The sequence below is a fragment of the Lotus japonicus genome, chromosome 5 (genome assembly GCF_012489685.1).
Source record: "Lotus japonicus ecotype B-129 chromosome 5, LjGifu_v1.2".
NCBI classification, from domain to species: domain Eukaryota; kingdom Viridiplantae; phylum Streptophyta; class Magnoliopsida; order Fabales; family Fabaceae; genus Lotus; species Lotus japonicus.
The window spans coordinates 11274031-11301302 of NC_080045.1; the positions used below are offsets into that span (position 1 = coordinate 11274031).

Genomic DNA, 27272 nt, shown 5'->3' on the forward strand with positions numbered 1-27272 from the left:
CATCTTCTTCAAACATTCTTCCATCATCTTCATCATGTATTGAGAGTTCCTTTTAAACTAAACACGTTTTGTGAAGAGTTCAACAAATGAAGAGTGTTTTCAAAGCATACTGAAAAAAGAAAAACATAATTCATCCTCCTCCTTGTGTTTTCTTTCATTTATTTCTATTAGTATGAGAGATCAACCTTTGGGACTGAGCACTTAGTTGTAAAGGATTGATTATGGGAGAAGTGATTTCCAGCAAGATTTATCTTGTAGATGGATATTGAATGTTTAGACCTCTAAACTAACATGTCTACCCTTTGCATGAGCTATTAGGGAAGGCTGCATATGACATTCAATTTATCTTTACCGTTTCGTTTCCTTTCAAGTTCATGAAATTTGACAAAAGAAAAATTGGTATGGTGCCTCTCAAAATAAGAGGAGCACGGGTGTCTGCCCTACTTTTTTGGGTGAAATTATAAAATTGTTCAATAATGTATACTTCAATTTTCAGAGATACATAGAGTTTAAAAATGATTTTTTAATCACTTCAATGATTCAATCTCAACCATCCTAAAAACTTGATGTACCGGTGCCTCTCTTATTTTGAGAGGCATCATAGCGTTTGCAAAAAAAAAGTTAGAGGATTCAAAATCCAAATTGCCTTTAACTTATTTATTTACCAAATTTGTAGTAAACAAGATCAAAACGCTTTTTCTTAGTAACAATTGTTAGCTTTGTAATTCATTTTCATGAAATAGATAGTTCTTAGGTGTTTTTATATGTTTTGAAAAATCCAAACTATAGGTTATTGACTTTTGAAATTTTATATCTAAACCAGCACACAAAAAATTAATTTCGTCACTCTGAGCATTTTCCATTTTGGAAGTATTTTTATCTTAGCCAGCCTCAAAAAGTATAAGTGCTCCACTACATGATTTGTCTCAATCACAAGTTTTTTCACCCTTGTTTTAATTTATAACACATTAGTCTTGCTTGTCCACTTCAGACAGAAAACTCACCAAAACATATCCAGGCGTGGAAGTATGAAATTCATAAAGTGAAAATACGGAACAACCAAATCCCTTCTTCTATCACATAGGCACATCCAAAGTTCATGAATTTATCAAAAAAAAGTTTAGACTCTTCAATTTTTAAGAGATGTAGCCACCTGTTCAAGAAACAATTGCATTTCCATAAATCGAACTTATATTCTCATCCTTACGGAGTCTAGCTTGCTTAGCACTAAACCAGCATATAGGTGGTGGTTAAAACTCTTCGAATCTAGGAAGGACGCAACATCCAGATAAATTTTCATCTAGTCCCCGGTTTTATCATTTAATGGTAGAGAGACCAATGTGGACTCTTAATCCCGACAACAGTAATTAATTGATACAAAAAATGATGATAAATTATAAGAAAACGACCAGGGAAGAGCCATGCATTCAACATGGAGAATATCAAACTACTAGGCGTCAAATTAAGAGGCAACAAATTCAAAACAATTCTAAAATGTTCATGTCACAACAATGTTTCATCACAAGTCGAGAGTAATAATGTTCTTCAGAATTAAGTTCTTTTGAGCAATTGGCCCTTTCTTTGGACACTTGCACATGTAAAACTACCTTTTCAACAGAAGTTCCCAAAATATTACATGAGAAAAATGTTACAAAGGGGAAGATAATATAGAATAATGAAAATCCTCATAAAAGACTTGCTGAACATATACCAACCTCAAAAAAAAATCTTTCTTCCTGCACAGTTTAAAGTCCAAATGACGGACTTATAAGTTACAGCAGAGTCGGCTCACATTCATCATGTTCAGTGGCATCCCTGCTTGGCCTGCATGCCATCCACAGTATTTGTTTACTGATGGAGCAATCATGAAACTGGTAATAGAGATGGATCAAACCTGGTCCAAGAAGAATATAAGGTGATAATTTACTTCTAAGTATGTACTTGAAATCAGAGGTGGAACAAAACATACATTAAACAAAACAAAAACAAAAAATAGTTAACACACAAATAACAATTTCCAGTTTCAAAATGCTGAGTCCTTTCATACTCCATTCACCTTTCTTTTTCCACACCAAAAGCATACAGGTATCACATATTAGAAGTTAATAGAATTCAAAGGTCATGTCAATTAAAAAGATGCACAGTTGATAAAAAATATTCGGAGAGATTGCACAAAATTCTGAGATGAAAAGATTAAATAGGGAGTAAAGACCAACTGTTAGTCAATGGGTTTCACTTTTCAAAGAGAAGATTGGGAGGTTTGTCAAGAAGTTATTTGAGTAAATGATAATATGTGGTTGAAATATACTTCTAGATGTAAACCATTAGAATAAAAAGGGAAAACCTACAAAATTATTATTTTTCCCTTCATTTCTGGTTTCCCCCCTTTCTAGAATACGCACAAACATACAGAAACAGACATGTGTGTGTATTGAAGTCTACTAAGAACTATAGCATAATTTACAAACCTTAGAGAAAGCCTCCTCCTGTCCAATTGGAATCGGATTTCCCGTTATGACCAGGAGCTTTCTTATTATATTCATCCTCATAAAAATTATCAAATCCATCATCTTTGGCATTATTATCCCAGCCAGCCCAACCATCATCATGATTATGAGGAGCCAATCCTTTAGCTGGTTCTTCCTTCCGAGAGTCTTTGTGGTCCCAATCATCCCAAGAGCTTGAGTTGGAAGTACCAAACTGCTCACCAGATGACAGTGGAGGCGATTTTTTAGCTGGTTCTTCCTTCCTAGGGTCTTTGTGGTCCCAATCATCCCAAGAGCTGGAGCTTTGAGTTTTAAACTGTCCTGATGAAGATTGTTCTCTAACAGCAGAAGAACTCCCGCCTTTATTCTCACTATTGAAATCCTGATAGTAACCATTTCTATCATTCTCATTTTGTTGCCAGTTATTAGTCTTCCAATTTGGGTTATCTCTGGTTAACTCTTCAACCTTCTGTGAAGCTATAGCCATGACCCCTTTCATTAAACCCCAAGTCCTCTGTCCAATCTCTGATGTCTTTTGACTGACAACAGTGACAGTTTCATTGACCTTTTGATCATAACCACCTTCCTTGACCTGAAACAGAATAAAAGAAGTTACTTACGCAAAAGGAATTATGGAAACAACAAAACCACTGTGAAAGTATAAAAAGCAAGAAAAACTATCCACCCTTTTCCCATTTTTATATAATGAGAGACTATCAATGGGCTTCTAGAATATGTGAAATTCCTCGGCCTAGAAATAAATGTCTCAAAGGCAACCTTCAAACCTTCATGAGTCCAGCATAAGGATTCCACTTCCACCCCACTCATGAAAAAGATAAGTGAATGCCAGATTTCCAAGACCTAGAGGAGACATTAATCTATCTCTCTAGTCGAGTGTTGTCAAATAGCGGATAGTGTGGCACTCTGAGGGCTCACCACTATCCACTATTTTTCAGTTTGAGGGCTTGACATAACGGATTTTTGGTTTTCCGCTATTTCCGTGATCTGCAATTGACAACACTGCTCTAGTCTCTAACACCTGCAACGACTTGGATTTCTAGTTACCATATATCAAATCTGACACCAAATCACAAACAAGAGCAATGCCGACACGCTAGTGTTGTTAATTGCGGATGGCGGGTCATGGCGGAAAGCCAAAATCCCGCCATACATGACAAATAATGGCGGGAAGATAGTGGTATATGGCGGAAATGGCGGACATATGGCGGGATATCGGCCATTTCGGAAAGCCAAAAACCGCCATGGCAGATATTCGATAACACTATGCTTCATCAAACACTACATGTTTCACAAATGAACCAGGTATAACATTGAGGTTACTCCACCATCAAACACTGTTTCCTATTGACCTTGTTTGACAGCTTTACTTTATCCCATCCAACCCTCTAAGCTGCACTTGGCAATCTCAACCCAAGACAACATTGTCAATTCCCACGGAAAATTACACAGAAAATTTTGATTTTATTCCCTCTGCTCATAGGCCAACACACATTGTCAATTCCCACGAACATCAACCACCCTGACTTATTTCTTATTCCTTTATTTATTTAATGAAGGGTGAAGGGTCAGGGTTCAAACCCTAGGGAAGTAACTAATTTACTAACAATTAACAATAACAACTAACATTTGCCTATAAAAAAAACAAGAGCAAGGAGTTTCAGTGTCTTTGTTCAACAATACACCATGGCAAAGTCTGTAAGAGGCAATACATCGAAATGATGCATGCCCGAATGGTAGAAGTTTCTCCAACAAGCATTCCATGAAAACAAGTATGCATTATAATAACAGAAATATAATTCTACTTATTCAGAACAACCATTCCACATAGTGTGTGCAAAATACCTTAGAAGTGAGCTCTTTTGTGCCTGCCTGAACAACAGTAGCAGCAGACTGTGCCGCAGAGGCAGCAACCAGCGACAATTTACCAATCCCCTGAGATAACAAACAATTCACAAAACAATAAGAAATTGAAACATTTCACTTCTGAGCCAAAAACAGAGGAAATTCAACAACAACAAAAATAAAATCAGCCACCTGTGAAACGACAGACAAATAGTCGTTTTGCGGATTGCTCCTCTGCGACGGTGGCGCAGGGCTGGATCCAAACCCGACGTACTTCCCACCCTGCGACGGCGGAAGCCCATCCGGTCGCGACTCGTTCTCCGCCATCTTCCTAGCGAAGAAGCCCTCCTTATTCGCCGCCGAAGCCTCCAGCTGCGACCGCGTGTAAATATCCTCCGACGACCTCGACTTCACCGGCGCGCCGCCACCGCTCATGCTCCTGAAGTCCCCGGTCGACCTGCTCCTAACATCCGCGCCATCGTTACCCCAATCATCCCAGCCTCCGCCTCCACCTCCGCCGTTCCGGCGAGGCTGCGAAAGCGGCGGCTTAGCAGACAAATTCTCCTTGACAACAGGCGGATCACGCCAGGGACGGCCGTCGGCGATGGCCTGGATGCGATCGCGGTAGAGCGTGGCGGCGTTGGTGTTGTACTTGGTGACGATGTCGGTTTCCTTGGGGATGGAGTAGCGAGCGAGGAAGGCGTTGAGGCTGTCGTTGCCACCTGCCTCCATCTTCTTGATCTGGATCTCGGACCAGGCGTCCATGGTGACGGATCGGACGAAGGAGATGTGGACGCCGAGGCCGCGGTGCTTGCCGGAGCACTCGAGACACATGAAGATGCCGTAGGAGACGGAGGCCCACTGAGGATTCTTCTGGGAACAGTCAACGCAGATCTTGTTCCCCGGCATCGATTGCAGCTCCCGGAGCCGCCGCGACGCCGCCATGGATCACCGAATAATGCAAAGAGAATTTCTAATACGTATATGGATTGAATGAATGAATGAGGTGTCCACTAGAGTGGACCTTTTTAAAAATGGGTCCACCCATGGACCAGGGTTATTTTAGATAATTCACAAAATATTAAAAATATATCAAAAAAAATATCCATGCTCTTCATCCGGGAGTTGGGTTTGGCACCCCACTTATGGGGTTTGGCACCCACTTTATCAAATACGGAATTTAAAGTTCCGTATTCTCCATATTGAATACGGAACTTAAAATTCCGTACTGTATTTAAGTATGCGTGTCACATTTTCAACCATTCATTATATATTAAAATAGATACGGAATTTTATTTTCCGTATTGATATGGAAATTTAAATTCCGTATCTGTTTTAGTGGGGTGCAAAGCCTAAGGGGTGGGGCTCCAAACCCAACTCCCTCTTCATCCCCAACCCACCGCCACACTCCCCGCAAACCCAAATCAATGCACCTAAGAGTGAATATTAAGGAACACATGGTTTGCCCAATAAATTTGGTTAGGCTCGTGGACATTGAAAAAGTAACCAAGAAAAAGACAAACTCCAAAAAGAAAAATCTGATAATGCAAACTGTGTTGAAGCCTTGATCTTGAGGATGTGCTGTCCCTACCGCTCATCTCAGCTACAAGGCTTTACTTCTTTGTTTTCAATCTTGTTGTGGAGGAAGAGAATATGAACCCACAACACTGAAAGTGACATTTGAAAAGAGAAAGTTTTCATTTTTACAGGTTTGAAGTTACACAGTGGTGGGGGAGGAAGCCCCACAGCTCATAACATTATTAGCAGAAATTAACCATCTGGAATTCTGGGTTTCCTTTTTGCTTGCTCCTTTTGGTCTCTCAAATTTTAAAGAAAGTTTCAATTTTTAGCTTGAATTTTATGTTGCTTTGAGAGTTTGGTCTTGAATTTGTGTTTTTTTTTTTCATGTACGAGTTTTGGGTTTTGATTTTTGGGTTCCTATTTGGAATATGTGAAAATGAGTTTGCTTTTTATTTTTCATGATGAGGTACCGAAGGGCCAAGCAAATTGCAAAGGTTTGAATGTTGGTTTTGTTTCATCTCATTTATTCATATCAAAGATTTCTAGTGCTGTTCTACAGATTTTAGAGGAAAGTTGGTCATGGTAGAGTCAAGGATTTGGAGCAAATCTACTGTGCTTGAAATCTGGAATTGGACAGAAACTACTATAGTTTGGGACTTTGGGATCTTACAGCTCTTGCAATTTTGGGGTGTGAAAAAGATGAAGAAGTGATGAAGATGAAAGTGTATTTCTGTAATCATTTGAAATCACCTAGGGTGTGAAGGTATGAAGAAGATGAAGAAGTGATGAAGATGAATGTGTATTTCTCTATTTCGATGTGATTTGAAGATGGAGAAGATCTGGATTTGATGAAAAGATAAAATTAGAAATTATGTGTTTTTGTTTTATTTTTTAATTAATTAGAGAAAGAATGTTACATTTCTGCCCTTTTTCATCCATTCAATCCTAACCGTTCAATTAAAGAATATTCTAAGATTCTTTAATCTAACGGTGCTTAAACATGGTGCACCAGTGGACCAAAAAAAAAACGTGTCCACCCTAGTGGGCACCAATGAATGAGCCAATGAATTTTAAAATGCATATTTTACACTGTTTATATTAATTCAAAAATTCCCACTTTCAAAAAAAAAAATTTGCAAAATCAGGTTTACACAAGTGCCAAAGGTTAGTCAAAAAATTAGATAAATAAAATTCAAATATTTTCATCTTTAATTTATGAGTTAAATATGTTTTTTTAAGAGTTTAATGGATATGCACTGACAGTGTAAAATAGTTTTACACAAACATCCAATTAAATTCCGCAAAATCAGAAAATATCTTATTCTTTTAATTAAAATTAAAGTCAAATGTAATTATCTCTCCTATGTGACATGCTTTGATTGCATGACTGTGTAAAACTATTTTTCACTGTCAGTGCATATCCATTAAACTCTTTTTTTAAATGAGTTAAATATGTTTTTAGTCACTCTAAAAGTAGGGTTGTATTGGTCTCCGTAAAAAAATTAATAAAAAAAAATCTCTCATTCCTTGAAAGTTGAAAATATCTTATTTAAATAAATATATATATATATATATGTGTGCACGCGGGTGAAAGTATTTTATTAGTGACTTAGGGCCCGTTTGGTGCGACATATAGTATAATGCATGATAGTATAAGACCTCATAGTATTAGGCCTGATAGTATAAACCTTGATAAATTTCTTATACTATATAACGTTTGGTCATACACTGTATACCATATCGATTAAATTCATACAATCTTATATTTAGTGAAGTATCCAATAATGATAGATAATAAATGTGGTTATACGGTGGTGGCAGTGATAGTACTGAATGTGGGGGTAGTGGTGGTGGTTTCGACAGCGTGGTGTCGGCGACAACGGTAGGTAGGGTGGCGATAGTGATGGTAGTGGAGGAGTACGGTGGTTGCCCACCAGAACTCCAGAAGCCAAGGGCTTCAGCAACAACCGGGGATAAAGCTTTCGTCAGAGCAAAACACGCAGCGGCATTAAAACATTACAAATTTCTCTCCAAGATATATTTGCTCACAAATTCCGCAATCATTCAATTATATTTATATCTTTATAGTCCATACACACAATGTGGTCTAAAGATAAGGGCAACCACAGCATCAAAGATTAGATAGCTCATAGGCTTTCTTGATAAGCCATTTTCTCCTCTTATTGTTACATCGTGTACAAATATATAAGCACCATAAACTATTTGCTGCTGGATAAATAATTCACTGTAGCTGCAAAAGGGTGGGATATAACATTTTCTCCAGATTCTAAACTAATCCACGACTTACACATATTGCTTAGAATAACTTTAAAATATCAATAAGGCAGGCAGTGATTGGGAAACAAGGTCATAGAGAACTTTCCGTACAAATGCCTGCTCATATGACACTGGCTGGTTCATACTAGAAGTGGATACACATTCTTGCTGGAAGATATGCAAATCCTGATTAAAAAGAACTGCATAAGATAGGCAGTAATCATAGCTCAGGCATAGCTAAGTGGAAGATACAAAAAACTTCCCATATTTTAAGTTTCCTGCCGCATATTCTAAAAAAATCAGATTCTAATTATCTATCTGAAATTGCTCAAATCACAAAATTTTCCACAATTTCCTCACATTACACATAACATTAAATCTGTACCATTTTTTATTTCAATCAAACACTCATCAGACAAGGGCTCAAACTAAATTCAATCACCAGAACACCGGGCTATGTCCAGTTTACTAGGCTGCGGCATTATCTTAGAGAACTAAAAGCAAATAATCTTCCTGCAAGATTCACAAAGAACTTTATCTAGCAATATATCTAGAAGAGGAACAACAGTTGTTTCTAGTATTTCAAGTCATGCTTGGTTTGCAAAGGTAAAACATGGGAGATACTGGTGCTCTCTATGGCACAGAGGCTATGAGGAACCAGAATGAACCATGTTATAGGTGATGGTCTACCTCTTGTGCAACAAATCCTTCATGAATGTTGCTCTTTTCCTTCATGAACACAGGGAAAGCACTTTTACTGGCACAAGCAAACAAAGTAAGGTGATTGAAACAAACATATAGATGAATGATTCAATTCTACTTTGGCTTAACTAAATTTCAAACATACAGTAAAAGCAATATGATTTGTTTACCTTTCATCTTTCCAGTCCCACTATAAGGAATCCAGATTTAAAAAGAGTCAGAATAGATACTAGAATGGGATAAAGAAACATAAGATGGCTAGCTTAGCCAAAAATCTTTCCTCATAACTTAACTAACTGCAAGATGCTAGCATCCTCCTTGATATAGCTTCAATAACCTAGATGTTTCCTCCTCCCCAAAACATGTCACAAACTTTTGCAGGAACATCTTATCAGTCAAATTAAATGGTTTAATTAAGCTAGCATCTTTCTTCATCAAACCCTTGGAGAGAAGATACTGAACAACTGAAGCCCTTGGAATCATCCTTTTCTCCAAACTATATCCAAAGAGTACCGGTGCTCTTTGAAGCGTTGAAGAATCCCACCCAAGCTGACCGACCCAAAAACTCATCACGGCATTCAATTTTTCCTTAGAACGTAGCATTAAGCTCGGCTTCCTTCTAAATGCATGGGAAATTGTATCTTCAGACCAACCCCATTTCTTAAGCGCGTCAACTTTAGCATCCCACTGGGATTTGGTTACAGCCTTTTTGGCCAACAATGCTTCAATAAAATGAATCTTGCAAGGGTCAAATCCCAATCCCTTTACTTCCTCAACGACCTTACTGAATTCAGAGGAATAGAGTATATAAGGCCTAGTACTAAGCAAATAGTGAATGCTAGTGTGAGTAACTCCAACATGAAGCAACAAGTTCAAGTTTATTTGAAAGCAAGCATCACGAATCAAATTAGGGCAAGCAAGTGTAAGAGCAATGGCCTTTGCATCAGAAGGTGAGAATCTCCTTATCAATTCAAACGCGGGGATTACCTGCTTCTCGAAGCTTGAACGCAGAAACAATGGGCTCCGAGTCACTGTGGTAACAATGTCGTGGGTAGAAGCACCTTTGGAGGCTAGAAATTGAAGCTTTGGCAATACCCTTTTGATGGGGTCGCAAGTAAGAAGGTCTGGTGCACTGGTAATGACGCTCTGAACCTGGGAGGGTGAGAAACCTTGTTCTCGGAAGAAGGCGATGACTGAATCAGGCTTCTGAGCGGTGTTGAAACGAACTCGCTTTGATGCTTTTAGAGCTGCTTGTGGTGAGAATCCACAGTGTTTTGTGAGGTAGGTTATGGTGAAAGATTGTTGCTGATCTGGTTCTGAAGTAGTTGAGAAGAAGATTTTGTGAGAGATTGGTTGCAGAGAATGGGAACATTTTGAGGTTGGTGATGATGATGAGAGGTGGGAGATAGGGTTGAGATTGAAAAGAGCTCTTACACGGTGACAGTGAAACATGAGGATTGGGATTCCAGATGATTCAAACAATTATCGCGATTCCGGCGACGCACGGTGGTTGTGGTGAATGGGAGCATCAAGGACGGTGGTTTACGGCGGAAGCATGAAAGTGACCTAGAAGGTTCTGTGGTTCTGTTCCGTTACCGGTTTCAAATCGTATTGTATTGACTCACACTCTTTTTCTCTTCTATCGTATATTAGTTACTTTCTCTCCCTATTTCTGTTTTTTTTTTTTTTCCTATCACTTAGGCGACGCCTAATACGGGAATTGGGTTTAACACCCCAGCCCTTAGGCTTCCCGCCCCACTTAAAGTGGGGAAATTACCGGAAACCCTCAGGATTAATATCGGTAAATGATTTTCCGATACGTATCGGTTTATCATTTACCGATTCGTATTGATATAACAGCATCAGATAGGTTTTGAAACATAATTTTCAAAACCCATTTCCCTCCCCAAATCACTCCCTCTTCAAATCTCTCCCAAACTTGCGTTCCACCACTCCAAGCTTCGGTCCCATCATCATCAAAGCTTCCTCAAAGCACCGAAACTCCCATTCCATTACATTCAAAAGGTAAGTTTGATTTTTATTGATTCTCTCACATTGATTGATGATTAGAGGTAGTTGATGGATTATTAGGTGAATGTTGAACACTAGGGTAGTTGATTATTGATTAGAGGTAGGTTTTATTGACTGAAATGGCATGAAACGGTCATGGGCACGAGTGGGTCGTTTCCAGTTCTGGTTTCTGGGTTACTGTAAAATCGGAAAAACATTTTCCGATTCTGTAATGGAAAATGTTTTTCCGATTCTGTAATGGGAAAACATTTCCCGATTCTAAACCAGTTTAAGGCAGTTTAAAGCAGTTTTTTTAAGCCAGTTTTTTTTAGTTTTCCTCCATCTATTGGGCTGAATATTTTGTACAAATTTTCAAATATTTTAGTGTCATGACACTGGGAAAGGGTGTTGATGGTATCAGCTTATTAGAACTAGGGAACTTCCTTAATGTTGCATTTTAGTTATCTAGATTGACAAATTAGAAAGGGTGTTGATGCTATATGAGAGATGTTTGTTTCTATATGAGAGATGTTTGTTGCTATATGAGAGATGTTTGTACAAGTTGTAACTGTTAAAGTTGTTCAAGTTGTAATTTGATGTTAAATTTGTTTGCTTTTCATAGGAGAATGAAGGGCGGGAGGAAGAGGTCTCGATCTTCTACAGTCGATGATGCAGAGGATCGCCACGAGCGCTTGCATGCTTCTACGCGGCGCGGCGACCATCGAGCAACTAGTCAGGCGGTTGAGGCTTCGGCCCCGTCTCCGTCTGCTACTCCGGCCGGGGCTCCGTCTCCGTGTCCGTCTGCTACAGCTCTGTCAGGTGGTCCATCTACTACAGCTCCGTCAGGTACTCCGGCTGAGCCTCAGCCTCATCCTACTCCGGTCTCTCCGATGGTTGAGTTACCTCTTGAGGAGACATCTGGCGAGCAGTCTTCTTCGGAGCCCAGTGGCGAGGAGTCTGCTTCTGAGACTGCTTCTGAGGCCAGTGGTGAGGAGGAGGAGCCTCTTATTCTCCAGGAGGAGATTGATGCTGCTGATGTTGTGCTAGATGTGGTGGCAGAGGGCGGCGCGGATGACGACCTCATCCAGAGGGTGGCACCGTTTCCCGGGGGGCCTGAGGATCTGTCGCTTCTTGCGCATTATCCTGACCACAAGGCTCCTTGGACGTGGCAGGCACTTCTTCGCACAGACCCGCGGTACGTGGACCGTCGGACATTGAGGGTGGCCACTGTTGGGGGGAAGGTATGGAACCTCCCCTGTGATGGCGATTCAGAGGCCCACACACATGTGCGACAGCTGCTGCAGCAGACGGGTTTGTATCACCTGCCTTGGTGCGGGTTACCGGAGACAGACCCAGCTGTCGTACTGGCCCTTGTTGAGAGATGGCATGAGGAGACGAGTAGCTTCCACATGCCGTTCGGGGAGATGACTATCACCCTGGACGATGTGTCTGCTCTTCTCCATCTTCCCACAGGGTCGAGGTTCTACACTCCGGGCAGAGGGGAGCGAGACGAGGTTGCAGCGCTCTGCGCCCAGCTCCTGGGAGGATCTGTTGCTGCTTATCTGGCTGAGTTTGAGGCGGCGGGTGGCCAGAACATTCGGTTCATTACTCTGAAGACCATGTACACGTCTGCTATGGATGGTATGTCTTAATAATTACTTTATTAAGTTGTATTTATTTTTAGAGTATTATTAATAACTGTTAACTTAATTCATTTCATTGTAGGGGGACGCTATGAGGATGCTGCTAGGATCTGGCTGGTGAACCAGCTTGGTGCCACCCTCTTTGCCAGCAAGAGTGGTGGTTACCACACTACTGTCTACTGGATCGGGATGCTTGAGGACCTCAGTCGCGTGTCGGAGTACGCGTGGGGTGCGATTGCGCTGGCTTCGTTGTACGAACAGCTGAGTCGTGCATCCCGCAGGAAGACAGCGCAGATCGGTGGGTTCACCTCCCTCGTGCTGTCATGGGCGTATGAGTACATATCCAGCAGCGTCATTATCATGACGGAGGTCCCCGGCTACACACAGGACCAGCCTAGGGCGCAGCGGTGGTCCACGTCTCGGATCGCGCATTCCGGACTCGATGAGAGACGAGTCATGCTCGATGAGCTTACAGTGGATGATATCACATGGACCCCTTTTGAGGACCATCGAGATGTTCGACCGCGGGATCCCAGGGCCCTCTATTCCGGCTACATCTGGACACCTTACGGCCGGTCTGTGAGCCGACATCTACCAGAGCGGGTTATGCGCCAGTTTGGCTTCATACAGGACATCCCTCGACACCCCTCTGAGATCCAGACGACGGGGTCCCTTGCTGAGACCACAGATGCTGCCTATGCTGAGTTTGAGCCGCACCTCCGCCCTCAGGGGATACCTGCTACATATCCGGGAGAGGCGGTGGAGGGTTACATGAGGTGGTATAGCAGAGTGTCACATGTGTTCATCATCCCTGAGGATAGGAGGGAGGAGCTTAGTGCCGTGATAAGTTTGGATTCTAAACTTGTATATTATTTTTATTCATTCAATTGTGATTTTTGTTAATGAAATTATTTTTGTATATTATTTTTATGCAGTCTGCCATACGTAGGGGTGTGGAGTTGTTGGAGCAGTCCCTGGAGGTGCCAGGTGCTCTTGCTCCAGGGACACAGCCCCGGATCCTCACGGAGAGGGCGCTCGATCTCTTTCGACGGAGTTCCTTCGTTGGTACCCAGGGAGTTGCCTTTTCTGCTATTCGAGGAGCCGCAGCTGCGGGAGGCAGAGCTCGTGGAGGCAGAGCTCGTGGAGGCAGACCCCGTGGAGGCGGAGCTCGTGGAGGCAGAGCTCGTGGAGAGGGTGATCCTGGAGAGGGTGTTCGTGGAGGTCGAGCTCGTGGACCCAGAGGTCGCAGGGGGCGGGGTCGGTGAGAGTGATTTTATTACACTTGTTATGTGGGATCCATTATTATGTATATGTTAGCACTTTTTATGTTATGTTATGACTCTTGCCTCGTTTTATTTACATGTGTTATATTTTTAGTCTTAATATTATGACTCTTATAATGAAAAAAACAGAAACAACGACAACATATAAATAATTCAAAGCATGTAGTAATCCATGACAATAAGTTAAACGGTTACACAACCAAATTAAACATAAGCAACACCGAAAACAAAATTATTCCTCTGTGATATCGATGAAGTCATGGGGTCCGCAATCTTTTGGGAATACCTTCACTAGGTTGGGCAATGTTATATTAAGATAACAAACAGTTCCTCTAGGTGCAAACACAGCAACCTGCATGTGAAATGTATACTTTAATTAAACCATGCTTAACTGTCCAAAAAATGAAGCAAGTTTCATGTTTAGGTTTCAGACCTTTTGGAGAACGAGAACAGATCCAACAGTTATGTCATTCGCAAATTCACTGTGAGTAAATGCCTTGCGGTGGATGCTAGCATCAACAGCACCCGTGGGGTCCTAAATTTTTGAAATCGTTTGAGAAGTAAATTAGAACGGTTAGTCAAGGGGGACCAAAAGCAAGGCCTTACAAAAGCAAGGACAAGACATACCTTGAGGGTAACTTTCGCATCTCCAAACCCATTGGGAGTGCAAGATTTGATAACAGCAACAACATTCTCCACCCTCTCAACGTTCGCTGTCAGAGAGCCCAGCGGAGTGGCTATTCCCCACTCTTGCAGGGCTGATAGCCAAGCATGTGAGTTGAAATCAGGATCGGTTTCGGTTGATCCATGATCTAGCACACGTCTCACGATTTCCTAGCCTAAAAGGACAACCTGTCTTTTGTGTTGACGTTCCTTCAACAAGATCCGGTTCTCTGTAGGGAATATACGCACCATGCTTCTCACACCCCAAAATGACATATTCTTTTCTTCCCTTCGCACCACTATCAGACTTTGTTGTCACCAAAACAAAATTATTTGCCATAGAAATGTCGCGAACCCATTTCATAAGATCATCTTTCAAAGGGAAACGCTGTTTCAGGATAAACAAGGCATAAGGCATAAAACAAGGCATAAACAAAGCAAACAAAGCATGCAAAAATTTGTGCAATGAGTACCTGATCAGTATGATACAAATGAGAGACATCTATAGATATAATCGGAGGTTCAGCTAGTGATGGTTGCTCCTCTGGATTATCATTTTCCAATCCAGCAGCATGTATCAATTGTGATTCACCAAAGAAAAAGGACTCTGTCATCCCTGGAACAAAAACGGTAAATCAATAACCGACCCTATAACGGTAAATCAAATTCCGGTATAATAACGGTAAATCATAACCCGATACATTAACGGCAATTCATTTACCGATTCGATTCACGATTCAGCAGCCTAAATTACCAACTTAACTAACTAAACTAACTACTTAAACTAACAACTAACTACTTAAACTAACTATAAATAAAGTACCAAAGCTAACACCACTTACCAGAAGTTAAAAGCTTTCCCTTGGTGGTGGTGGTGGAAATGTGGAGATGGTGGTGGTGGTGGGAAGGTGAAATGTGAGGGAGGAGTGGAGTAATGGTAGAATAAGGTAGTTTGGGCGAGTTATGGGGGGCTGGTGGGGGGTTGTTGGAGGGAGGAGTAATGGTGGAGGGATTGGTGGAGGGAGGAGTAATGGTGAAAAGGTGATCAAACTGCCAGATTACCAATCGGTAAATGATATACCGATATCAATATAAGAATCGGTTAATGATTAACCGATATTGTTCTTCGTGTTCTGGGTAATGGGATAAAGGTGTTCATACTGAGGAACAATAACGGTAAATCATTTACCGATTGTTATTTTGACATCGGCAAATCATTTACCGATGGGTAGTTTTGGAATAAAAAAAAAATGATGGGGCGCGTAGCCTAAAGGGTGGGGTGCCAAACCCAAATCCCCGCCTAATACGCACCAGTTGCAAATTGGAGCAATTTTGCACCACCTAAATTATCCGGTTTTTTGTTTTCTTTTGTTATAAAACAAAAAAAAAAATTAAAGAAAATGTTAAAACTTAGCTACGACCATCCGCCGTAGTAAGCAGAGACTACCACTCAGGCTCTGTCATCATTCACCGATGTTCTTCGGAATTATCAATACACTGGATCGCAATCTGTTCTTCTTTCCCTTTCATGATCTCTTTTTTTTCCTTCGCTAGTCTCTTTCTTCAGGCATGAACCCGCAACACCAAACGCCAGCAACCAGCATTGATCAAACACCCTTTCGTTTATTCACATAAACACACCAAAAAGTTCCCCCAAAGTTTCAAGCTTGATGAATCACATGAAATTTCAAAAAATAAACAAAAGGGCATCCTGAAAAGGGGGTTCAGTCTAACATCACCAGAAATTAACACCAGGTAAAGAGGGATAAGAAAGGAATGGCTTATCCAGAACGCACTTGAGCAGGGAGAGAGCCATTGAGATGAAGGCAAGGTGTCATATCTGAGTTCAACGTCGTAGAAGGAACCGGTGCCGGTGGGGTTAAAGCCGGCACCGCCCATGGTGGCGAAAAATTCATCAAAACCCCTTTTTCAGCCACCATTATTTATTTGATGATTTAAGGAAAAGGGGGAGAAATTAGAATAATAAGAATTTTTTCCCAAAATTAACCCAAAAGGTGACCGATGGTCACCAGTCAAAAAGGCTGGTGCAAAGTTAAACTAGTTTTATACTAGTCCATATTAGGTGCGCCCTCACTTGGCACTTAGGGGGCGTTTGTTTCACGGATTGGAAAAGGATTCCCGTGAATGTTTGGGCCGGAATCTACATTCCAGTGTTTGGTAGCAGATTTGAAAAAAATATTTCCGGGTATCTTTCATTCCTGGGTAAGTCATATGCTCATTCAGAAGCATTTCTCATTCTCATGATGGAGAGGTGGGTAAGTTGAATCCTGAATAGAAGGGAATGAGATTTTTTGTATGAAATCTCTGAATTGCCACTACCCACTACCAACTACCCACTACCCATGTCTTTTACCGCGAAGGGTATTTTAAGAATTTTACTATCTATTCCCAGGAATATACATTTTGAACCAAACATATATTATAATTATACCCAGGAATATTAAAAAAGATTCCCAGAAACTGATTTTGTGAACCAAATGATTTTTTTAAAGATGTCCGGGAATAACATTCCCATCATAACATTCTCGGGAACAAGATTCCCGGGTATCATTTTCCAATCCGTGAAACAAACACCTCCTTATATTACCATATCCTTCATTTTTCTCAATTTTTTCTCTTATCTCAAATGTTGAGGTGGATGAATGTTATGTTTTTTTTCTTGGGTTAAAAACTATAACCGTCCTTGAACTTTGAGCGAGTTTTGAAAACTGTCCCTCGCCGGAAAGTTATCTGAAAACCATCCTCAGACTTTTAAAAACAAATTTGACCCGTCCCTCCGACAGCCTCAGGTCCGGCAATCGGTGACTTGGTCGTCCACGTCAATTAATGAGACCCGACGTGAAATATTTTTTATATAATCGTCCTTGTACTTTGAGCGAGTTTTGAAAACAGTCCCTCGCTGGAAAATTATCTGAAAACCATCCTCGGACGAAGAACACGAAGAACACTGAGGCTGCGACGAAGAACTGGGAAGGAAGCTTGTGAGGTTTTTTCTCAATCCTTCTCGTTTAACCGTTGAAAGTTAGGGTTTTTGTTGTTGAGAGGGTGTTGAATACGAATTGCGAGCAGCATGTGTTGTTGTTGGTTTTGCAAGTTGTGTGTTGTTGTTGTTGATTTCTATTTTGGAATTGAATCGGATTGTTTCTACTTTATTTCTATTTTAGGGTTTCGTTTGTTCGAATTGACAATGTGCGATTTGGGTTTAGTGATGCTTGAAACTTGAAATTTGCTTGAAATTATGCATGCTTGGTCATCACCATGTGTTGCTTGTTCATGACCTGTGTTGCTATGCATTTTGTTGGATGAGTTTAAATTATTTTCAATAGTCTGAGGATGGTTTTCAGATAATTTTTCGGCGAGGGACGGTTTTCAAAACTCGCTGAAAGTGCAGGGACGATTATATGTTTTAACCCAATTGACGTGGACAGCCACGTAAGGAGCTGGCCGGACCTGAGGCGGCCGGAGGGATGTGTTGAAATTATTTTCAATAGTCTGAGGATGGTTTTCAGATAATTTTCCGACGAGGGACGGTTTTCGAAACTCGCTCAAAGTACATGGACGATTATAGATTTTAACCATTTTTTCTTCCTTACATCGGAAAGATAAATTGCACTCTCTAATGTGGTCCCTAGACCTCCCTCACTCAACTCACATTATACAAAAGTGAAAATTATAATTAGAGAAAGAATGTAAGAGAAAATAATATAAGTTGAATTTGAGAGAAAAAAAAATGGGAGAATAAAAGGAAAAGGAATACAAATGAAAATAAATGTAATATATACTTTTGCCGCTCACATATACTTTTTTTTCAAAATAATTCATATGTCATTTTTTTTACATTGGAAAACTAGACAACTAACTAACACTAAACCACCCTCACCTGATCCCTGAGGAGGAGCGTGTCCACCTCCACTGAAGGAACCTCAAAAACTCCAATACCAGGATCAAGAAGGCTTGCCCTAAATTTAGCAAGGTTGTCAGCCACCGAATTACACTCACGCGGAACCCAAGCAAGAGAAACCTCCCAACAGTGGTGCAACATAGCTTGATACGTCTCAGAGTGTCATCAAAGCGATCAGAATTCATTGCTTCAACCTCCCTCACTAGCTCCAAGCAATGAGTCTCGCAGACCACTTTTCGGAAACCTCGCTCCCAGGCCAGCTCTAACCCATATAGCAACGCCCAAGCTTCCGCTGTGAATGGACTCCCTCCTCTTGCATGACCTTCCAAACACCATTGTTGTCCCACAACACACATCCAAAACCCATGCTAGTCTTCTCTGTGTTGAAGCTCCCGTCAGCGTCCATCTTGACCACCCCTTGTCGAGGAGGAGCTCATTGTATACATAGCCTTTCCAATCCATTTCCCAGAAAAACTGAAATCTCATCTTGTCCCCAATATAACTTGCGCCAAGCCTCTTCCAGCGTCCAGGGAGCATCATTGAGAACAACATTATTCCTCCCTCGCCCAATACCCCACACCCCAACAACAAACTTAGTTCTCGTTCCTTTCGGCACCTACACCCGAAACCAACTGGAGGGATCCTGCACTAAGAAGCTTGACCAAGTCACTTCTGTGACGCCCTGGGCCGACGAGGGCGGGGGGGTGTGATCGTCGGTGCAGTGAGGCACGGACAAGGAGCGGCTCCTGGCAGGCTTCTAGGCGGAGGGGCACATGAATGAACCGATCTCACACCCGAACAAGAGGTATTCCGAGACTGTATAGGGATGGACTATACAGTTAAGGAGGGCATAAGAGATTTGATTGGTACTACTTGTAAGATCAAGTTTTGATCTAGTAGTACAACTCTATGTTTTGATGATTACAAGTTAACCTTTTGATATGAACAATTGTGGTACTCTAACGTGTTTTTCTGAGTGTGCTATTTACAGGCTCTGACCTTGACTCAATCTCACACAAATCAGAAGCACTGTGTATAAAGGGTAACCCAAGCAACGCTTTCGCATTCACCATGTTCAGTATGAACAGTGGAAAAGCTTCAGAAGATCTGAAGCTATACAAACTCTGATGAGGACTCAGTCGCTAGAAGCTCTGATGATCCAGAAGTTCTGACAACCAAGAAACACTGAAGGTTCAGATGTTCTGATGGTGTAGAAGACTCTGAAGATCCAGAAGCTGAATAGTGGAAACTCTGAAGTCCAGAAGCAAGAAACTCTGAAGGCCATGTTCTTCCCTCTGAGTTCAGAATCAGAAGATACAATGGTCAGAGGATCTGTGCTTTCCCTCTGACTCTGATCAACCGGCTTCACAAGTTCCAATATGAAGTATTCCTCTGATCAGAAGTCTCCTAGGTTAAAAGGTCAAGTCGCTATCCAAGTACAAAAGCAAGTGTACCTTCCTGACGACCTACCTAACGTTCTCAGCCACAGCAGAAGCTGGATTTTCCAGAACTGCCCTCCAACGGTAGCATTTCCCATGCAACGCTCAACCCTAATCCTTGGAGTATATATAGAGGCTGAAGATTGAAAGAAGCTGCGAAGAAAAATATACGAGAAGCAACACACGCGCAAGATATTCAAAATATTCTAAGCTTTCTTTCATCCTGTAATTTATTTAGTTTACACTCAGCTTATTCAGAAGCAAACCCTTGTAAACACCAACCTCAAACAGTTGTTTGATTTTCCTTTAGGAGATCAAGGTTGATCGGATCCTAGAGAAGACTAAGAGAGTGAATCTTAGTGTGAGCTAAGTCAGTGTAATTGTTAGTCACTTGTAGGTTTCAAGTGCAGTTGTAACTCTTACCTGATTAGTGGATTGCCTTCATTCTAAGAAGGAAGAAATCACCTTAACGGGTGGACTGGAGTAGCTTGAGTGATTTATCAAGTGAACCAGGATAAAATCCTTGTGTGCTTTTCTATCTCTATCTTTTGCACTTAGTTCTCGAAAAGATTTGTTAAAATCTTTAAGGTGGTAGTTTTGTACTGAAAACGTTATTCAAACCCCCCTTTCTACCGTTTTTCATACCTTCACTACTCATGACAACAAGTTGCAACTTCTTTTCGGGAGCCCAACTGATAAGAACTCCATGGTTAAGTGTGCTTGTCTTGGAGTAATATTGGGATGGGTGACCTCCTGGGAAGTTTTCCCGGGAAGTGCGTGAGTGAGGACAAAGCGCGCTGAAAAGACTCGTGTTGTTACCGTGAGGCCAGTCGTCAAGTCAGGATGTTACAAGTGGTATCAGAGCCGACCTCTCCCAGTACGGTGTGGTTCGGGGACGAACCAAGCGGAAGTTGGTGGGCCTGTGACGCCCTGGGCCGACGAGGGCGGGGAGTGATCGCCGGTGCAGTGAGGCACGGACAAGGAGCGGCTCCTGGCAGGCTTCTAGGCGGAGGGGCACATGAATGAACCGATCTCACACCCGAACAAGAGGTATTCCGAGACTGTATAGGGATGGACTATACAGTTGAGGAGGGCATAAGAGATTTGATTGGTACTACTCATGACAACAAGTTGCAACTTCTTTTCGGGAGCCCAACTGATAGGAACTCCATGGTTAAGTGTGCTTGTCTTGGAGTAATATTGGGATGGGTGACCTCATGAGAAGTTTTCCCGGGAAGTGCATGAGTGAGGACAAAGCGCGCTGAAAAGACTCGTGTTGTTACCGTGAGGCCAGTCGTCAAGTCAGAATGTTACAACTTCACCCATCCTAAGCCAAAGCTCTCGAGCGTGAGGGCAATCCCTGAGGCAAGGCAGTGGAGGACGTCTTCCACCGGAGAGGAACACCGACTACAAGCCGGCAATTCAAAATAAACACAATTCAAAATTGAGTATTTTTTAAATTAGTTTAAATATTTATATTTATAAATTATAAATTTATCTTGTTTTAAATTATATCTTTCTTGCCCTTTTTTTTTTATAAAATTGGATTACAAAAATATTATAGGAAATAGAAAAAAGTGGAAAAATAATTATTACTATTATTAAAGATTATGCAATTCATATGTTTTTTTATATGTAAATGTTAGTTGTTAGTAATGTTAGTAAATTAGTTCCTCATTAGGGTTCGAACCCTGGACTCTTCACCCTTTATCTCATCCAGTCTTTATGTCCCTTAACTCTTACCACTTGAGCTAACCCTCGGGACATATAAATATTATTGTATAACACCAAAATCTACTGATGCAGTGATGTGTTTCTCATAAAAAGAGTCAAGCTTAGTGTGTGAGCATATCATGGGTAGAAATATAAAATCTCAAATTAAAACACTGCAAATTTCTTTTTAAGAGATTTTGCTCACAAATTACGAAAGTAATTAGTATTTTCATTATTAAAAATATTTTTGGCCGGTAATTATTCCCCAAAAAATTATCAACTCAGCCAAATAAACCGCTCATGCCGGCAATGCAATATCTTTAGCAAAAAAATACAATTTATGTCGAGCTAAAAAAAAATTATTGACGCATCTAGTAAACTAAAATAATAGTTTAATAGTTCAGCTTCAATTTATCCTATACAAAATGAAAATAAAAATGGAACACAATCTTTCAATTATATTTACATGGTTATAGTCTGCACACACAAGGTGCTAGTAAAAAGATAAGGCCAACCAGAGTCAATGATCAGATACCTCATAGGCTTCTTGATAAGCCCTCTTCTCTTATTGTGACTTCATGCAAAAATATATAAGCACAAAAATTTATTTGCTGCTGGCGCCTGCTGCATATATAATGTACTATAGATGTTCAGGAAGAGACTTTGAGTGATTGTTTAGAATAGCATTAGCGAGTGAGTGATTGTTTAGAATAGCATTAGAATATCAAGAAGGTCAGCTCATGAACATGAATACCAGGCAGTGATTGGAAACAAGGTCATGGAGATCTTTCCATGCAAAGGCCTTCTCATACGACACTGGGTGATCCATACTGGATACACATGTTCTTTCTGGCAGATATGCAAATCCTGAATGAAACATATTGAATAGCAGTAATCATAGCTCAAACATAGGTCACTGGAAAATACAAAAAAAAAACTTCCTGTATCTTAAGTTTCATGTCCCTTATTCTAAAAAATCAGATTATCTGAAACTGCTCAAATCAGAGTTCTCCACAATTTCCTCACATTTCACTTAACTAGATCTGTACCATTTCTGATTTCAATCAAACACTTATCTGACAAGGGCTCAAACTAAATTCAATCCCCAGAAAACCAGGCTATGAGCGGTTTACCAGGCTGTTGCATTAACTTAGAGAACTAAAAGCAAATAATTATCCTGCCAGGTTGACAAAGAACTTTATTGAGCAATATATCTTGAAGAGGAAAACAGTGGTTGAAAGCATGTCAAGTCATGCTTGGTTTGCAAAGATAAACATGGGAGATAGTGATCTCTATGGCACAAAAGCAATGAGGAACCGGAATGAAACATGTTATATGTGACGATCTGGCTCTTATGCAACAAATACTCCATGAATGCTGCTCTTCGCCTTCACGAACAAAGGGAAGACACATTTTTCTGGAACGAGCAAACATACTAAGGTGAACGAAACAAACATATAGATGGATGATTCGATCCTACTTTGGCTTAACTAAATTTCAAACCTAAGGTAAAAACAATTTATTTGTTTACCTTTCATCTTTCCAGTCCCACTAATAAATATTAAGAAATTCAAGCAACGTTTCAATCCCACAAGTCCTGAGGAATGAGGATACGCAACACGAAACAACCCATCTCTTTGAAAAACAATATATATAGAAGGAAGCAAAGGTATTCTCCAACCATAAAACTATTTAATCTCTTAGATCAATTACTTACAAAATCACAGATCAATGATATAAATCGAATTGTGACTTGAATGCAAAAAGGATACCAGTTCCAACTAAGCAAATGAAACAATACAATGAAACTAAAAGAAATCCCGATTTAGACAAGAGTTAGAACAGATACTAGAATGGGATAAAGAAACATAATATGGCTAGCTTAGCCAAAAATCTTTACTCATAACTTAATCAAATGCCAGATGCTAGGAGCCTCCCTGATATAGCTTCAATAGCCTAGATGTTTCCCCCTTCTCAAAACATGTAACAAACTTCTGCAGGAACAACTTATCAGTCAAACAAAAAGGTGTAACTAAACTAGCACCTTTCTTCATCAAACCTTTAGAGAGAAGATACTGAACAACTGAAGCCCTTGGAACAATCCTTGTCTCCAAACTAAATCCAAAAATTATTGGTGATGCTAGAAGTGTTGAAGAATCCCACCCAAGCTGGCTGACCCAAAAACTCATCACTGCATTGAGTTTCTCCTTAGACCTAAGCATAAAGCTTGGTTGCCTCTTAAATGATTGGAAAATTTCATCCTCAGATAACCCCCATTTCTTAAGGGCATTGATTTTGTCATCCCACTGGGATTTACTAATAGCCCTTTTGGCCAGTAATGCTACACTGAAATTCAACTTTAAAGGGTCAAATCCCAATCCCTTTACTTCCTCAACTGCATCAATGAAGTTAGTAGAGCAAAGTATAGAAGGCCTAGTACGAATCAAATGAGTAATGTTTGAGTGTGAAACTCCAACATCAAGCAGCAATTTCACATTATGCTGAACGCGAGCATCGCCAATGGAATTAGGACAAACAATTACACAAGAAATTGCCTTTGCATCAGAAGGACAGAATCTCCTTACCAATTCATAAGCAGGGATTATGTGCTTCTCAAGGCTTGTACGCAGAAACCCTGGACTCCGAGTCACCGTGGTAACGATGTCGTGGGTAGAAGCACCTTTGGAGGCTAGAAATTGAAACTTTGGCAATACCCTTTTGATGGGGTCACAAGTAAGAAGCTCTGGTGCCCTAATTAAGATGCTCTGAATCTGGGAGGGTGAGAAACCATGTTGTTGGAAGAAGGCGATGACTGATTCGGGCTTCTTCGCGGTGTCGAAACGAACGCGCTTAGAAGCTTTTAGAGCTGATTGTGGTGTGAAACCACAGTGTTGTGTGAGGTAGGATGTGGTGAAAGATTGTTCTGAAGTGGTTGAGAAGAAGATTTTGTGAGAGATTGGTTGCAGAGAATGTGAACATTTTGATGAGAGTTGGGAGAGAAGAGCTCTTACGCGGTGACAGTGAATCATGAGAATGAGAATGGAGATTGTGGTTCTGCTACGAGCGCCTAAACCTCAGGGTTTGGTTTGTAAACAGAGACGAACACAAAAACAAGGTACTTCAAAACATTGCCGGGGTCCAATAGGGTATGTCCGGTTTTTTTTAAGATTTAAATTTTTTTTTTATCGGAAAAGATAAATTGCACCTGATAGGAATCGATCTATGAATATTCTCCTACCTAACCCATATGTCCCCAGCTCATATCACTTAAGCTATACTACGGGGACTGAGGTTCAATTATAACAATTAATATAATTTTATAAAATAAAGACTAAGATTCAATTCAACCATGTGTTAAGAGAGACCAACTTAGTAGCAGATTGTCTAGCCAAATCTCCACATTGTTTGGTTTTGGGACGCAGTTGTTGCTCCTTCCGATAGCGGAATGTCGTAGTCTTCTTAGTCAGGATACGGAGGAGGCTCTAGCCTCTCTTCAAGCTCATGTTGGTTAGCGTTTTTTCGCTTTTTGGGGCTTTGCCCCTCCATGTTACCAAAGAAAAAATAGAAATATAATTTGGAAAAAAAGGCTCAAATAGAAATTTAATTGTTATTACCAATAAAGTCTAGTTGTTAAACTTGTAAATAGTTGAACTTCTTAAGTATTTAGACAATGTGTATTAAAAAGTTTTTGTGAGTGTCTCATAGTTGCCGACTATAGGATACATACGGAGAAAAAAAATTAAGAAGTGGAAACATAAGAATGTAGCAATTTTTTTTTAACTCAGTAGGCTTTTTGAGGTGGGAAACATACATTTTAAGAGGTGTTTTCTCTTCATTATATCATTTTTGTACCAACAAGTAAAAATCCAAAATGGTTTTTGAAAAAAAATTACTTAGCTTTTTGTCTTTATTTTTTTTTCTTTTAACTTAGTCTTTGTGACGTCATAAAACTTATGTTTACATTTTACTCGATAATCAATCCAGATAAGCAGTTCAAGTGGACTTTACATATTTATCATGGTCCTCCAATTTTCTTTAAGAAGTTTTCAATCCAAAATTAGTTGCATTTGAACCCATATCTGGTATTCCTCATCCCTTCCTAGTTCAAGTCTAACTAGGGTTTCACATAGTCCCACAAATGAGAATTTCTTCCCACTTTGTTGATTGTGGAGGGCGATGGGGAGGAGAGGGGAGGGGGAGGATGCAATTCAAGTTTTGTATTGGGTAAGGGGAAGGGGTGTAGGAGGAGGTGGAGAAAGATGGAGCCACAGGGAGGGGAGATGGAGGAGGTTAGGTGTTGGCTGAGAAGGAGAAGAGGAAGAGAAAAATGAAGAAAGGAGAAGAAAAAGATAAAAAATGATTTTAAAAAAATTGAAAAACTAAAATTGATGTGAAAAATCCATGTGGGCAACCTACATCTTATTAGAAATGTTGATAACTGAACATCACATGGACTTTAAAAAAAAATCAGAAACAAAAGGCTATAATTTTTTTCCCAAGAACCATTGTAGACTTGGGCCCAGTTTGGAAGAGCTTATTTGAGCTTATCTGACAGCATAAGCTCTTATGCCAGTGTTTGGGAGGGCTTATGCAAACAGGTTATGGCCTGCCATAAGCTATTTTCAGCTTAGTTTCATAAGCTACTCAGGATAGCTTATGAAAAACAACTTATGCTTATATACAGCTTATTTTAAATTTATTTCAATAAAATTTTAAAAATAGCTTATGAATAAGCACTTATGTCATAAGCGCTTATAACCATAAGCGCTTAATTAAGCTGTTTTTTCAAACGGAACCTTAGTATATAAATTAAGGACTAACAACGTATCTGACCAACCCATGGTAGATTGATCCATGCGAGCTTTTTTTCGGCCAAAATGTATTGTGTTAAAATGAAAGGGCCAAGACCAATGGCATGGACCTAGTCCATAACCAGCAACTGTTCTGCAGGGCCTAAATTAAGTTCTAAAAGCTGGCCCGCTAGATGCCAAAGCAAAGGCTCATTTTTTTTTTAACTAAGATGCATGGATTAAAACTCTCTAGATTTACATCATGTGAAAAAAAAAAAAAAAATTTGACCAAAAAAAAAAAAAAATAAAATTTCAAATAGTGACACAGCAATGCAAAAAATAAAATCAAGATAAATAAAAAGTAACTAACATGCTAAAAGCAAAGACAAAAGGCTCTTTTTTTTTCAAACAAGACAAATGCTTTTTTTTACCAATTTATCCCACATTAAACAATTATGAGATTAATTCCCTCAAGATTTTAAAATCACATTAATTTTTTCTTTTGGTATGAAAAGAAAGCGGACAATACAAAACAGAAAAAGTAAGAAAAACGGGCTAGCCCCAGCCTACAGCATCACAAAGAAAATCCCTATGAAATCAGCCAACAACAAACTACCCAAACTCTCATAAGGAACCATCACCGAAATCAAAATTGGTAACTCTCTCCTAATAATTCTTTCACCAATTAAAAGATGGATATTGTCCTACACGAACTCTATCTACAAAATGGAATGTTTATTCGAGTTTGGTATTGAGAGGTCCCAATTGTAAAGAAATATTATGAAAACCTACGAATCAACCAAACAACTTCTATGTTGATAAAAAAAAAAACTAAACAACTTTGTGCCCAAAATAAAAAATTCAACCAAACATCTACATGGTCTAAAAGAAAAACTGAACTATTATTAGCTATTAGCTAACCAACCATACCGGCATGAGTAAGGAGACGGTTGATTTGCC

At 40.1% G+C, this 27272-nt stretch overlaps 5 protein-coding genes across 8 annotated transcripts; 1 reads left to right on the plus strand and 4 right to left on the minus strand.

The window, feature by feature from the left end:
* Window positions 1-1477: 1477 nt before the first annotated feature.
* LOC130717483 (ADP-ribosylation factor GTPase-activating protein AGD7-like) lies at window positions 1478-5355 on the minus strand. Its single transcript, XM_057567719.1, has 4 exons — window positions 4542-5355; window positions 4350-4439; window positions 2469-3078; window positions 1478-1894 (listed from the first exon to the last, which is right to left on the minus strand). Exons 1-3 carry the CDS (start codon window positions 5292-5294, stop codon window positions 2470-2472), a joined length of 1452 nt encoding a protein of 483 aa, XP_057423702.1. The 5' UTR covers window positions 5295-5355; the 3' UTR covers window positions 1478-1894; window position 2469.
* Window positions 5356-7900: 2545 nt separating this feature from the next.
* On the minus strand, window positions 7901-10486 carry LOC130718276 (transcription termination factor MTEF1, chloroplastic-like). Of its 3 annotated transcripts, none has more exons than XM_057568809.1 (2): window positions 9837-10486; window positions 7901-8333 (listed from the first exon to the last, which is right to left on the minus strand). In XM_057568809.1, exons 1-2 carry the CDS (start codon window positions 10299-10301, stop codon window positions 8199-8201), a joined length of 600 nt encoding a protein of 199 aa, XP_057424792.1. In that variant the 5' UTR covers window positions 10302-10486; the 3' UTR covers window positions 7901-8198. The 3 variants fall into 3 exon arrangements, 2 of the variants coding, with proteins under 2 accessions (XP_057424792.1, XP_057424793.1); XR_009012570.1 differs by lacking the exon at window positions 7901-8333 and adding an exon at window positions 8516-8904 and having other exon boundaries at window positions 9020-10484; XM_057568810.1 differs by lacking the exon at window positions 7901-8333 and adding an exon at window positions 8516-8904 and having other exon boundaries at window positions 9837-10485.
* Window positions 10487-10854: 368 nt separating this feature from the next.
* On the plus strand, window positions 10855-13767 carry LOC130719075 (protein MAINTENANCE OF MERISTEMS-like). Its single transcript, XM_057569718.1, has 5 exons — window positions 10855-10874; window positions 11482-12500; window positions 12585-13366; window positions 13452-13489; window positions 13683-13767. The coding sequence occupies exons 2-5, from the start codon at window positions 11486-11488 to the stop codon at window positions 13765-13767; spliced, it is 1920 nt and encodes a 639-aa protein (XP_057425701.1). The 5' UTR covers window positions 10855-10874; window positions 11482-11485.
* A 113-nt stretch (window positions 13768-13880) lies between these two features.
* Window positions 13881-15164, minus strand: LOC130718277 (uncharacterized). 2 transcript variants are annotated; one of them, XR_009012572.1, is made up of 4 exons: window positions 14922-15153; window positions 14413-14836; window positions 14219-14320; window positions 13881-14137 (listed from the first exon to the last, which is right to left on the minus strand). XR_009012572.1 is itself a non-coding variant. In XM_057568811.1 (2 exons), the coding sequence occupies exons 1-2, from the start codon at window positions 15060-15062 to the stop codon at window positions 14570-14572; spliced, it is 408 nt and encodes a 135-aa protein (XP_057424794.1). In that variant the 5' UTR covers window positions 15063-15164; the 3' UTR covers window positions 14331-14569. The 2 variants fall into 2 exon arrangements, 1 of the variants encoding a protein (XP_057424794.1); XM_057568811.1 differs by lacking the exons at window positions 13881-14137; window positions 14219-14320 and having other exon boundaries at window positions 14331-14836; window positions 14922-15164.
* A 6764-nt stretch (window positions 15165-21928) lies between these two features.
* LOC130721156 (uncharacterized) lies at window positions 21929-24647 on the minus strand. Its single transcript, XM_057571898.1, has one exon. The coding sequence runs from the start codon at window positions 24549-24551 to the stop codon at window positions 23448-23450; it is 1104 nt and encodes a 367-aa protein (XP_057427881.1). The 5' UTR covers window positions 24552-24647; the 3' UTR covers window positions 21929-23447.
* Window positions 24648-27272: the final 2625 nt, after the last annotated feature.

Bases quoted from the DNA above. Each gene is read 5' to 3' on its own strand.
- LOC130721156 (XM_057571898.1), bottom strand. From the start codon at position 24,551: ATGATTCACTGTCACCGCGTAAGAGCTCTTCTCTCCCAACTCTCATCA.
- LOC130718276 (XM_057568809.1), bottom strand. From the start codon at position 10,301: ATGTTTCACTGTCACCGTGTAAGAGCTCTTTTCAATCTCAACCCTATC. The intron at 8,334-9,836 runs GTAATCCCCGCG...CTTTTTAATCAG, and splicing joins GTTCAAGCTTCGAGAAGCAG to GATTTGCATATCTTCCAGCA.
- LOC130717483 (XM_057567719.1), bottom strand. From the start codon at position 5,294: ATGGCGGCGTCGCGGCGGCTCCGGGAGCTGCAATCGATGCCGGGGAAC. The intron at 4,440-4,541 runs GTGGCTGATTTT...TTGTTATCTCAG, and splicing joins ATTTGTCTGTCGTTTCACAG to GGGATTGGTAAATTGTCGCT. The intron at 3,079-4,349 runs GTATTTTGCACA...ATTCTGTTTCAG, and splicing joins CAAAAGAGCTCACTTCTAAG to GTCAAGGAAGGTGGTTATGA.
- LOC130719075 (XM_057569718.1), top strand. From the start codon at position 11,486: ATGAAGGGCGGGAGGAAGAGGTCTCGATCTTCTACAGTCGATGATGCA. The intron at 12,501-12,584 runs GTATGTCTTAAT...ATTTCATTGTAG, and splicing joins GTACACGTCTGCTATGGATG to GGGGACGCTATGAGGATGCT. The intron at 13,367-13,451 runs GTATATTATTTT...TGCCATACGTAG, and splicing joins TAAGTTTGGATTCTAAACTT to GGGTGTGGAGTTGTTGGAGC.
- LOC130718277 (XM_057568811.1), bottom strand. From the start codon at position 15,062: ATGACAGAGTCCTTTTTCTTTGGTGAATCACAATTGATACATGCTGCT. The intron at 14,837-14,921 runs GTACTCATTGCA...ATCCTGAAACAG, and splicing joins ATTTGTATCATACTGATCAG to CGTTTCCCTTTGAAAGATGA.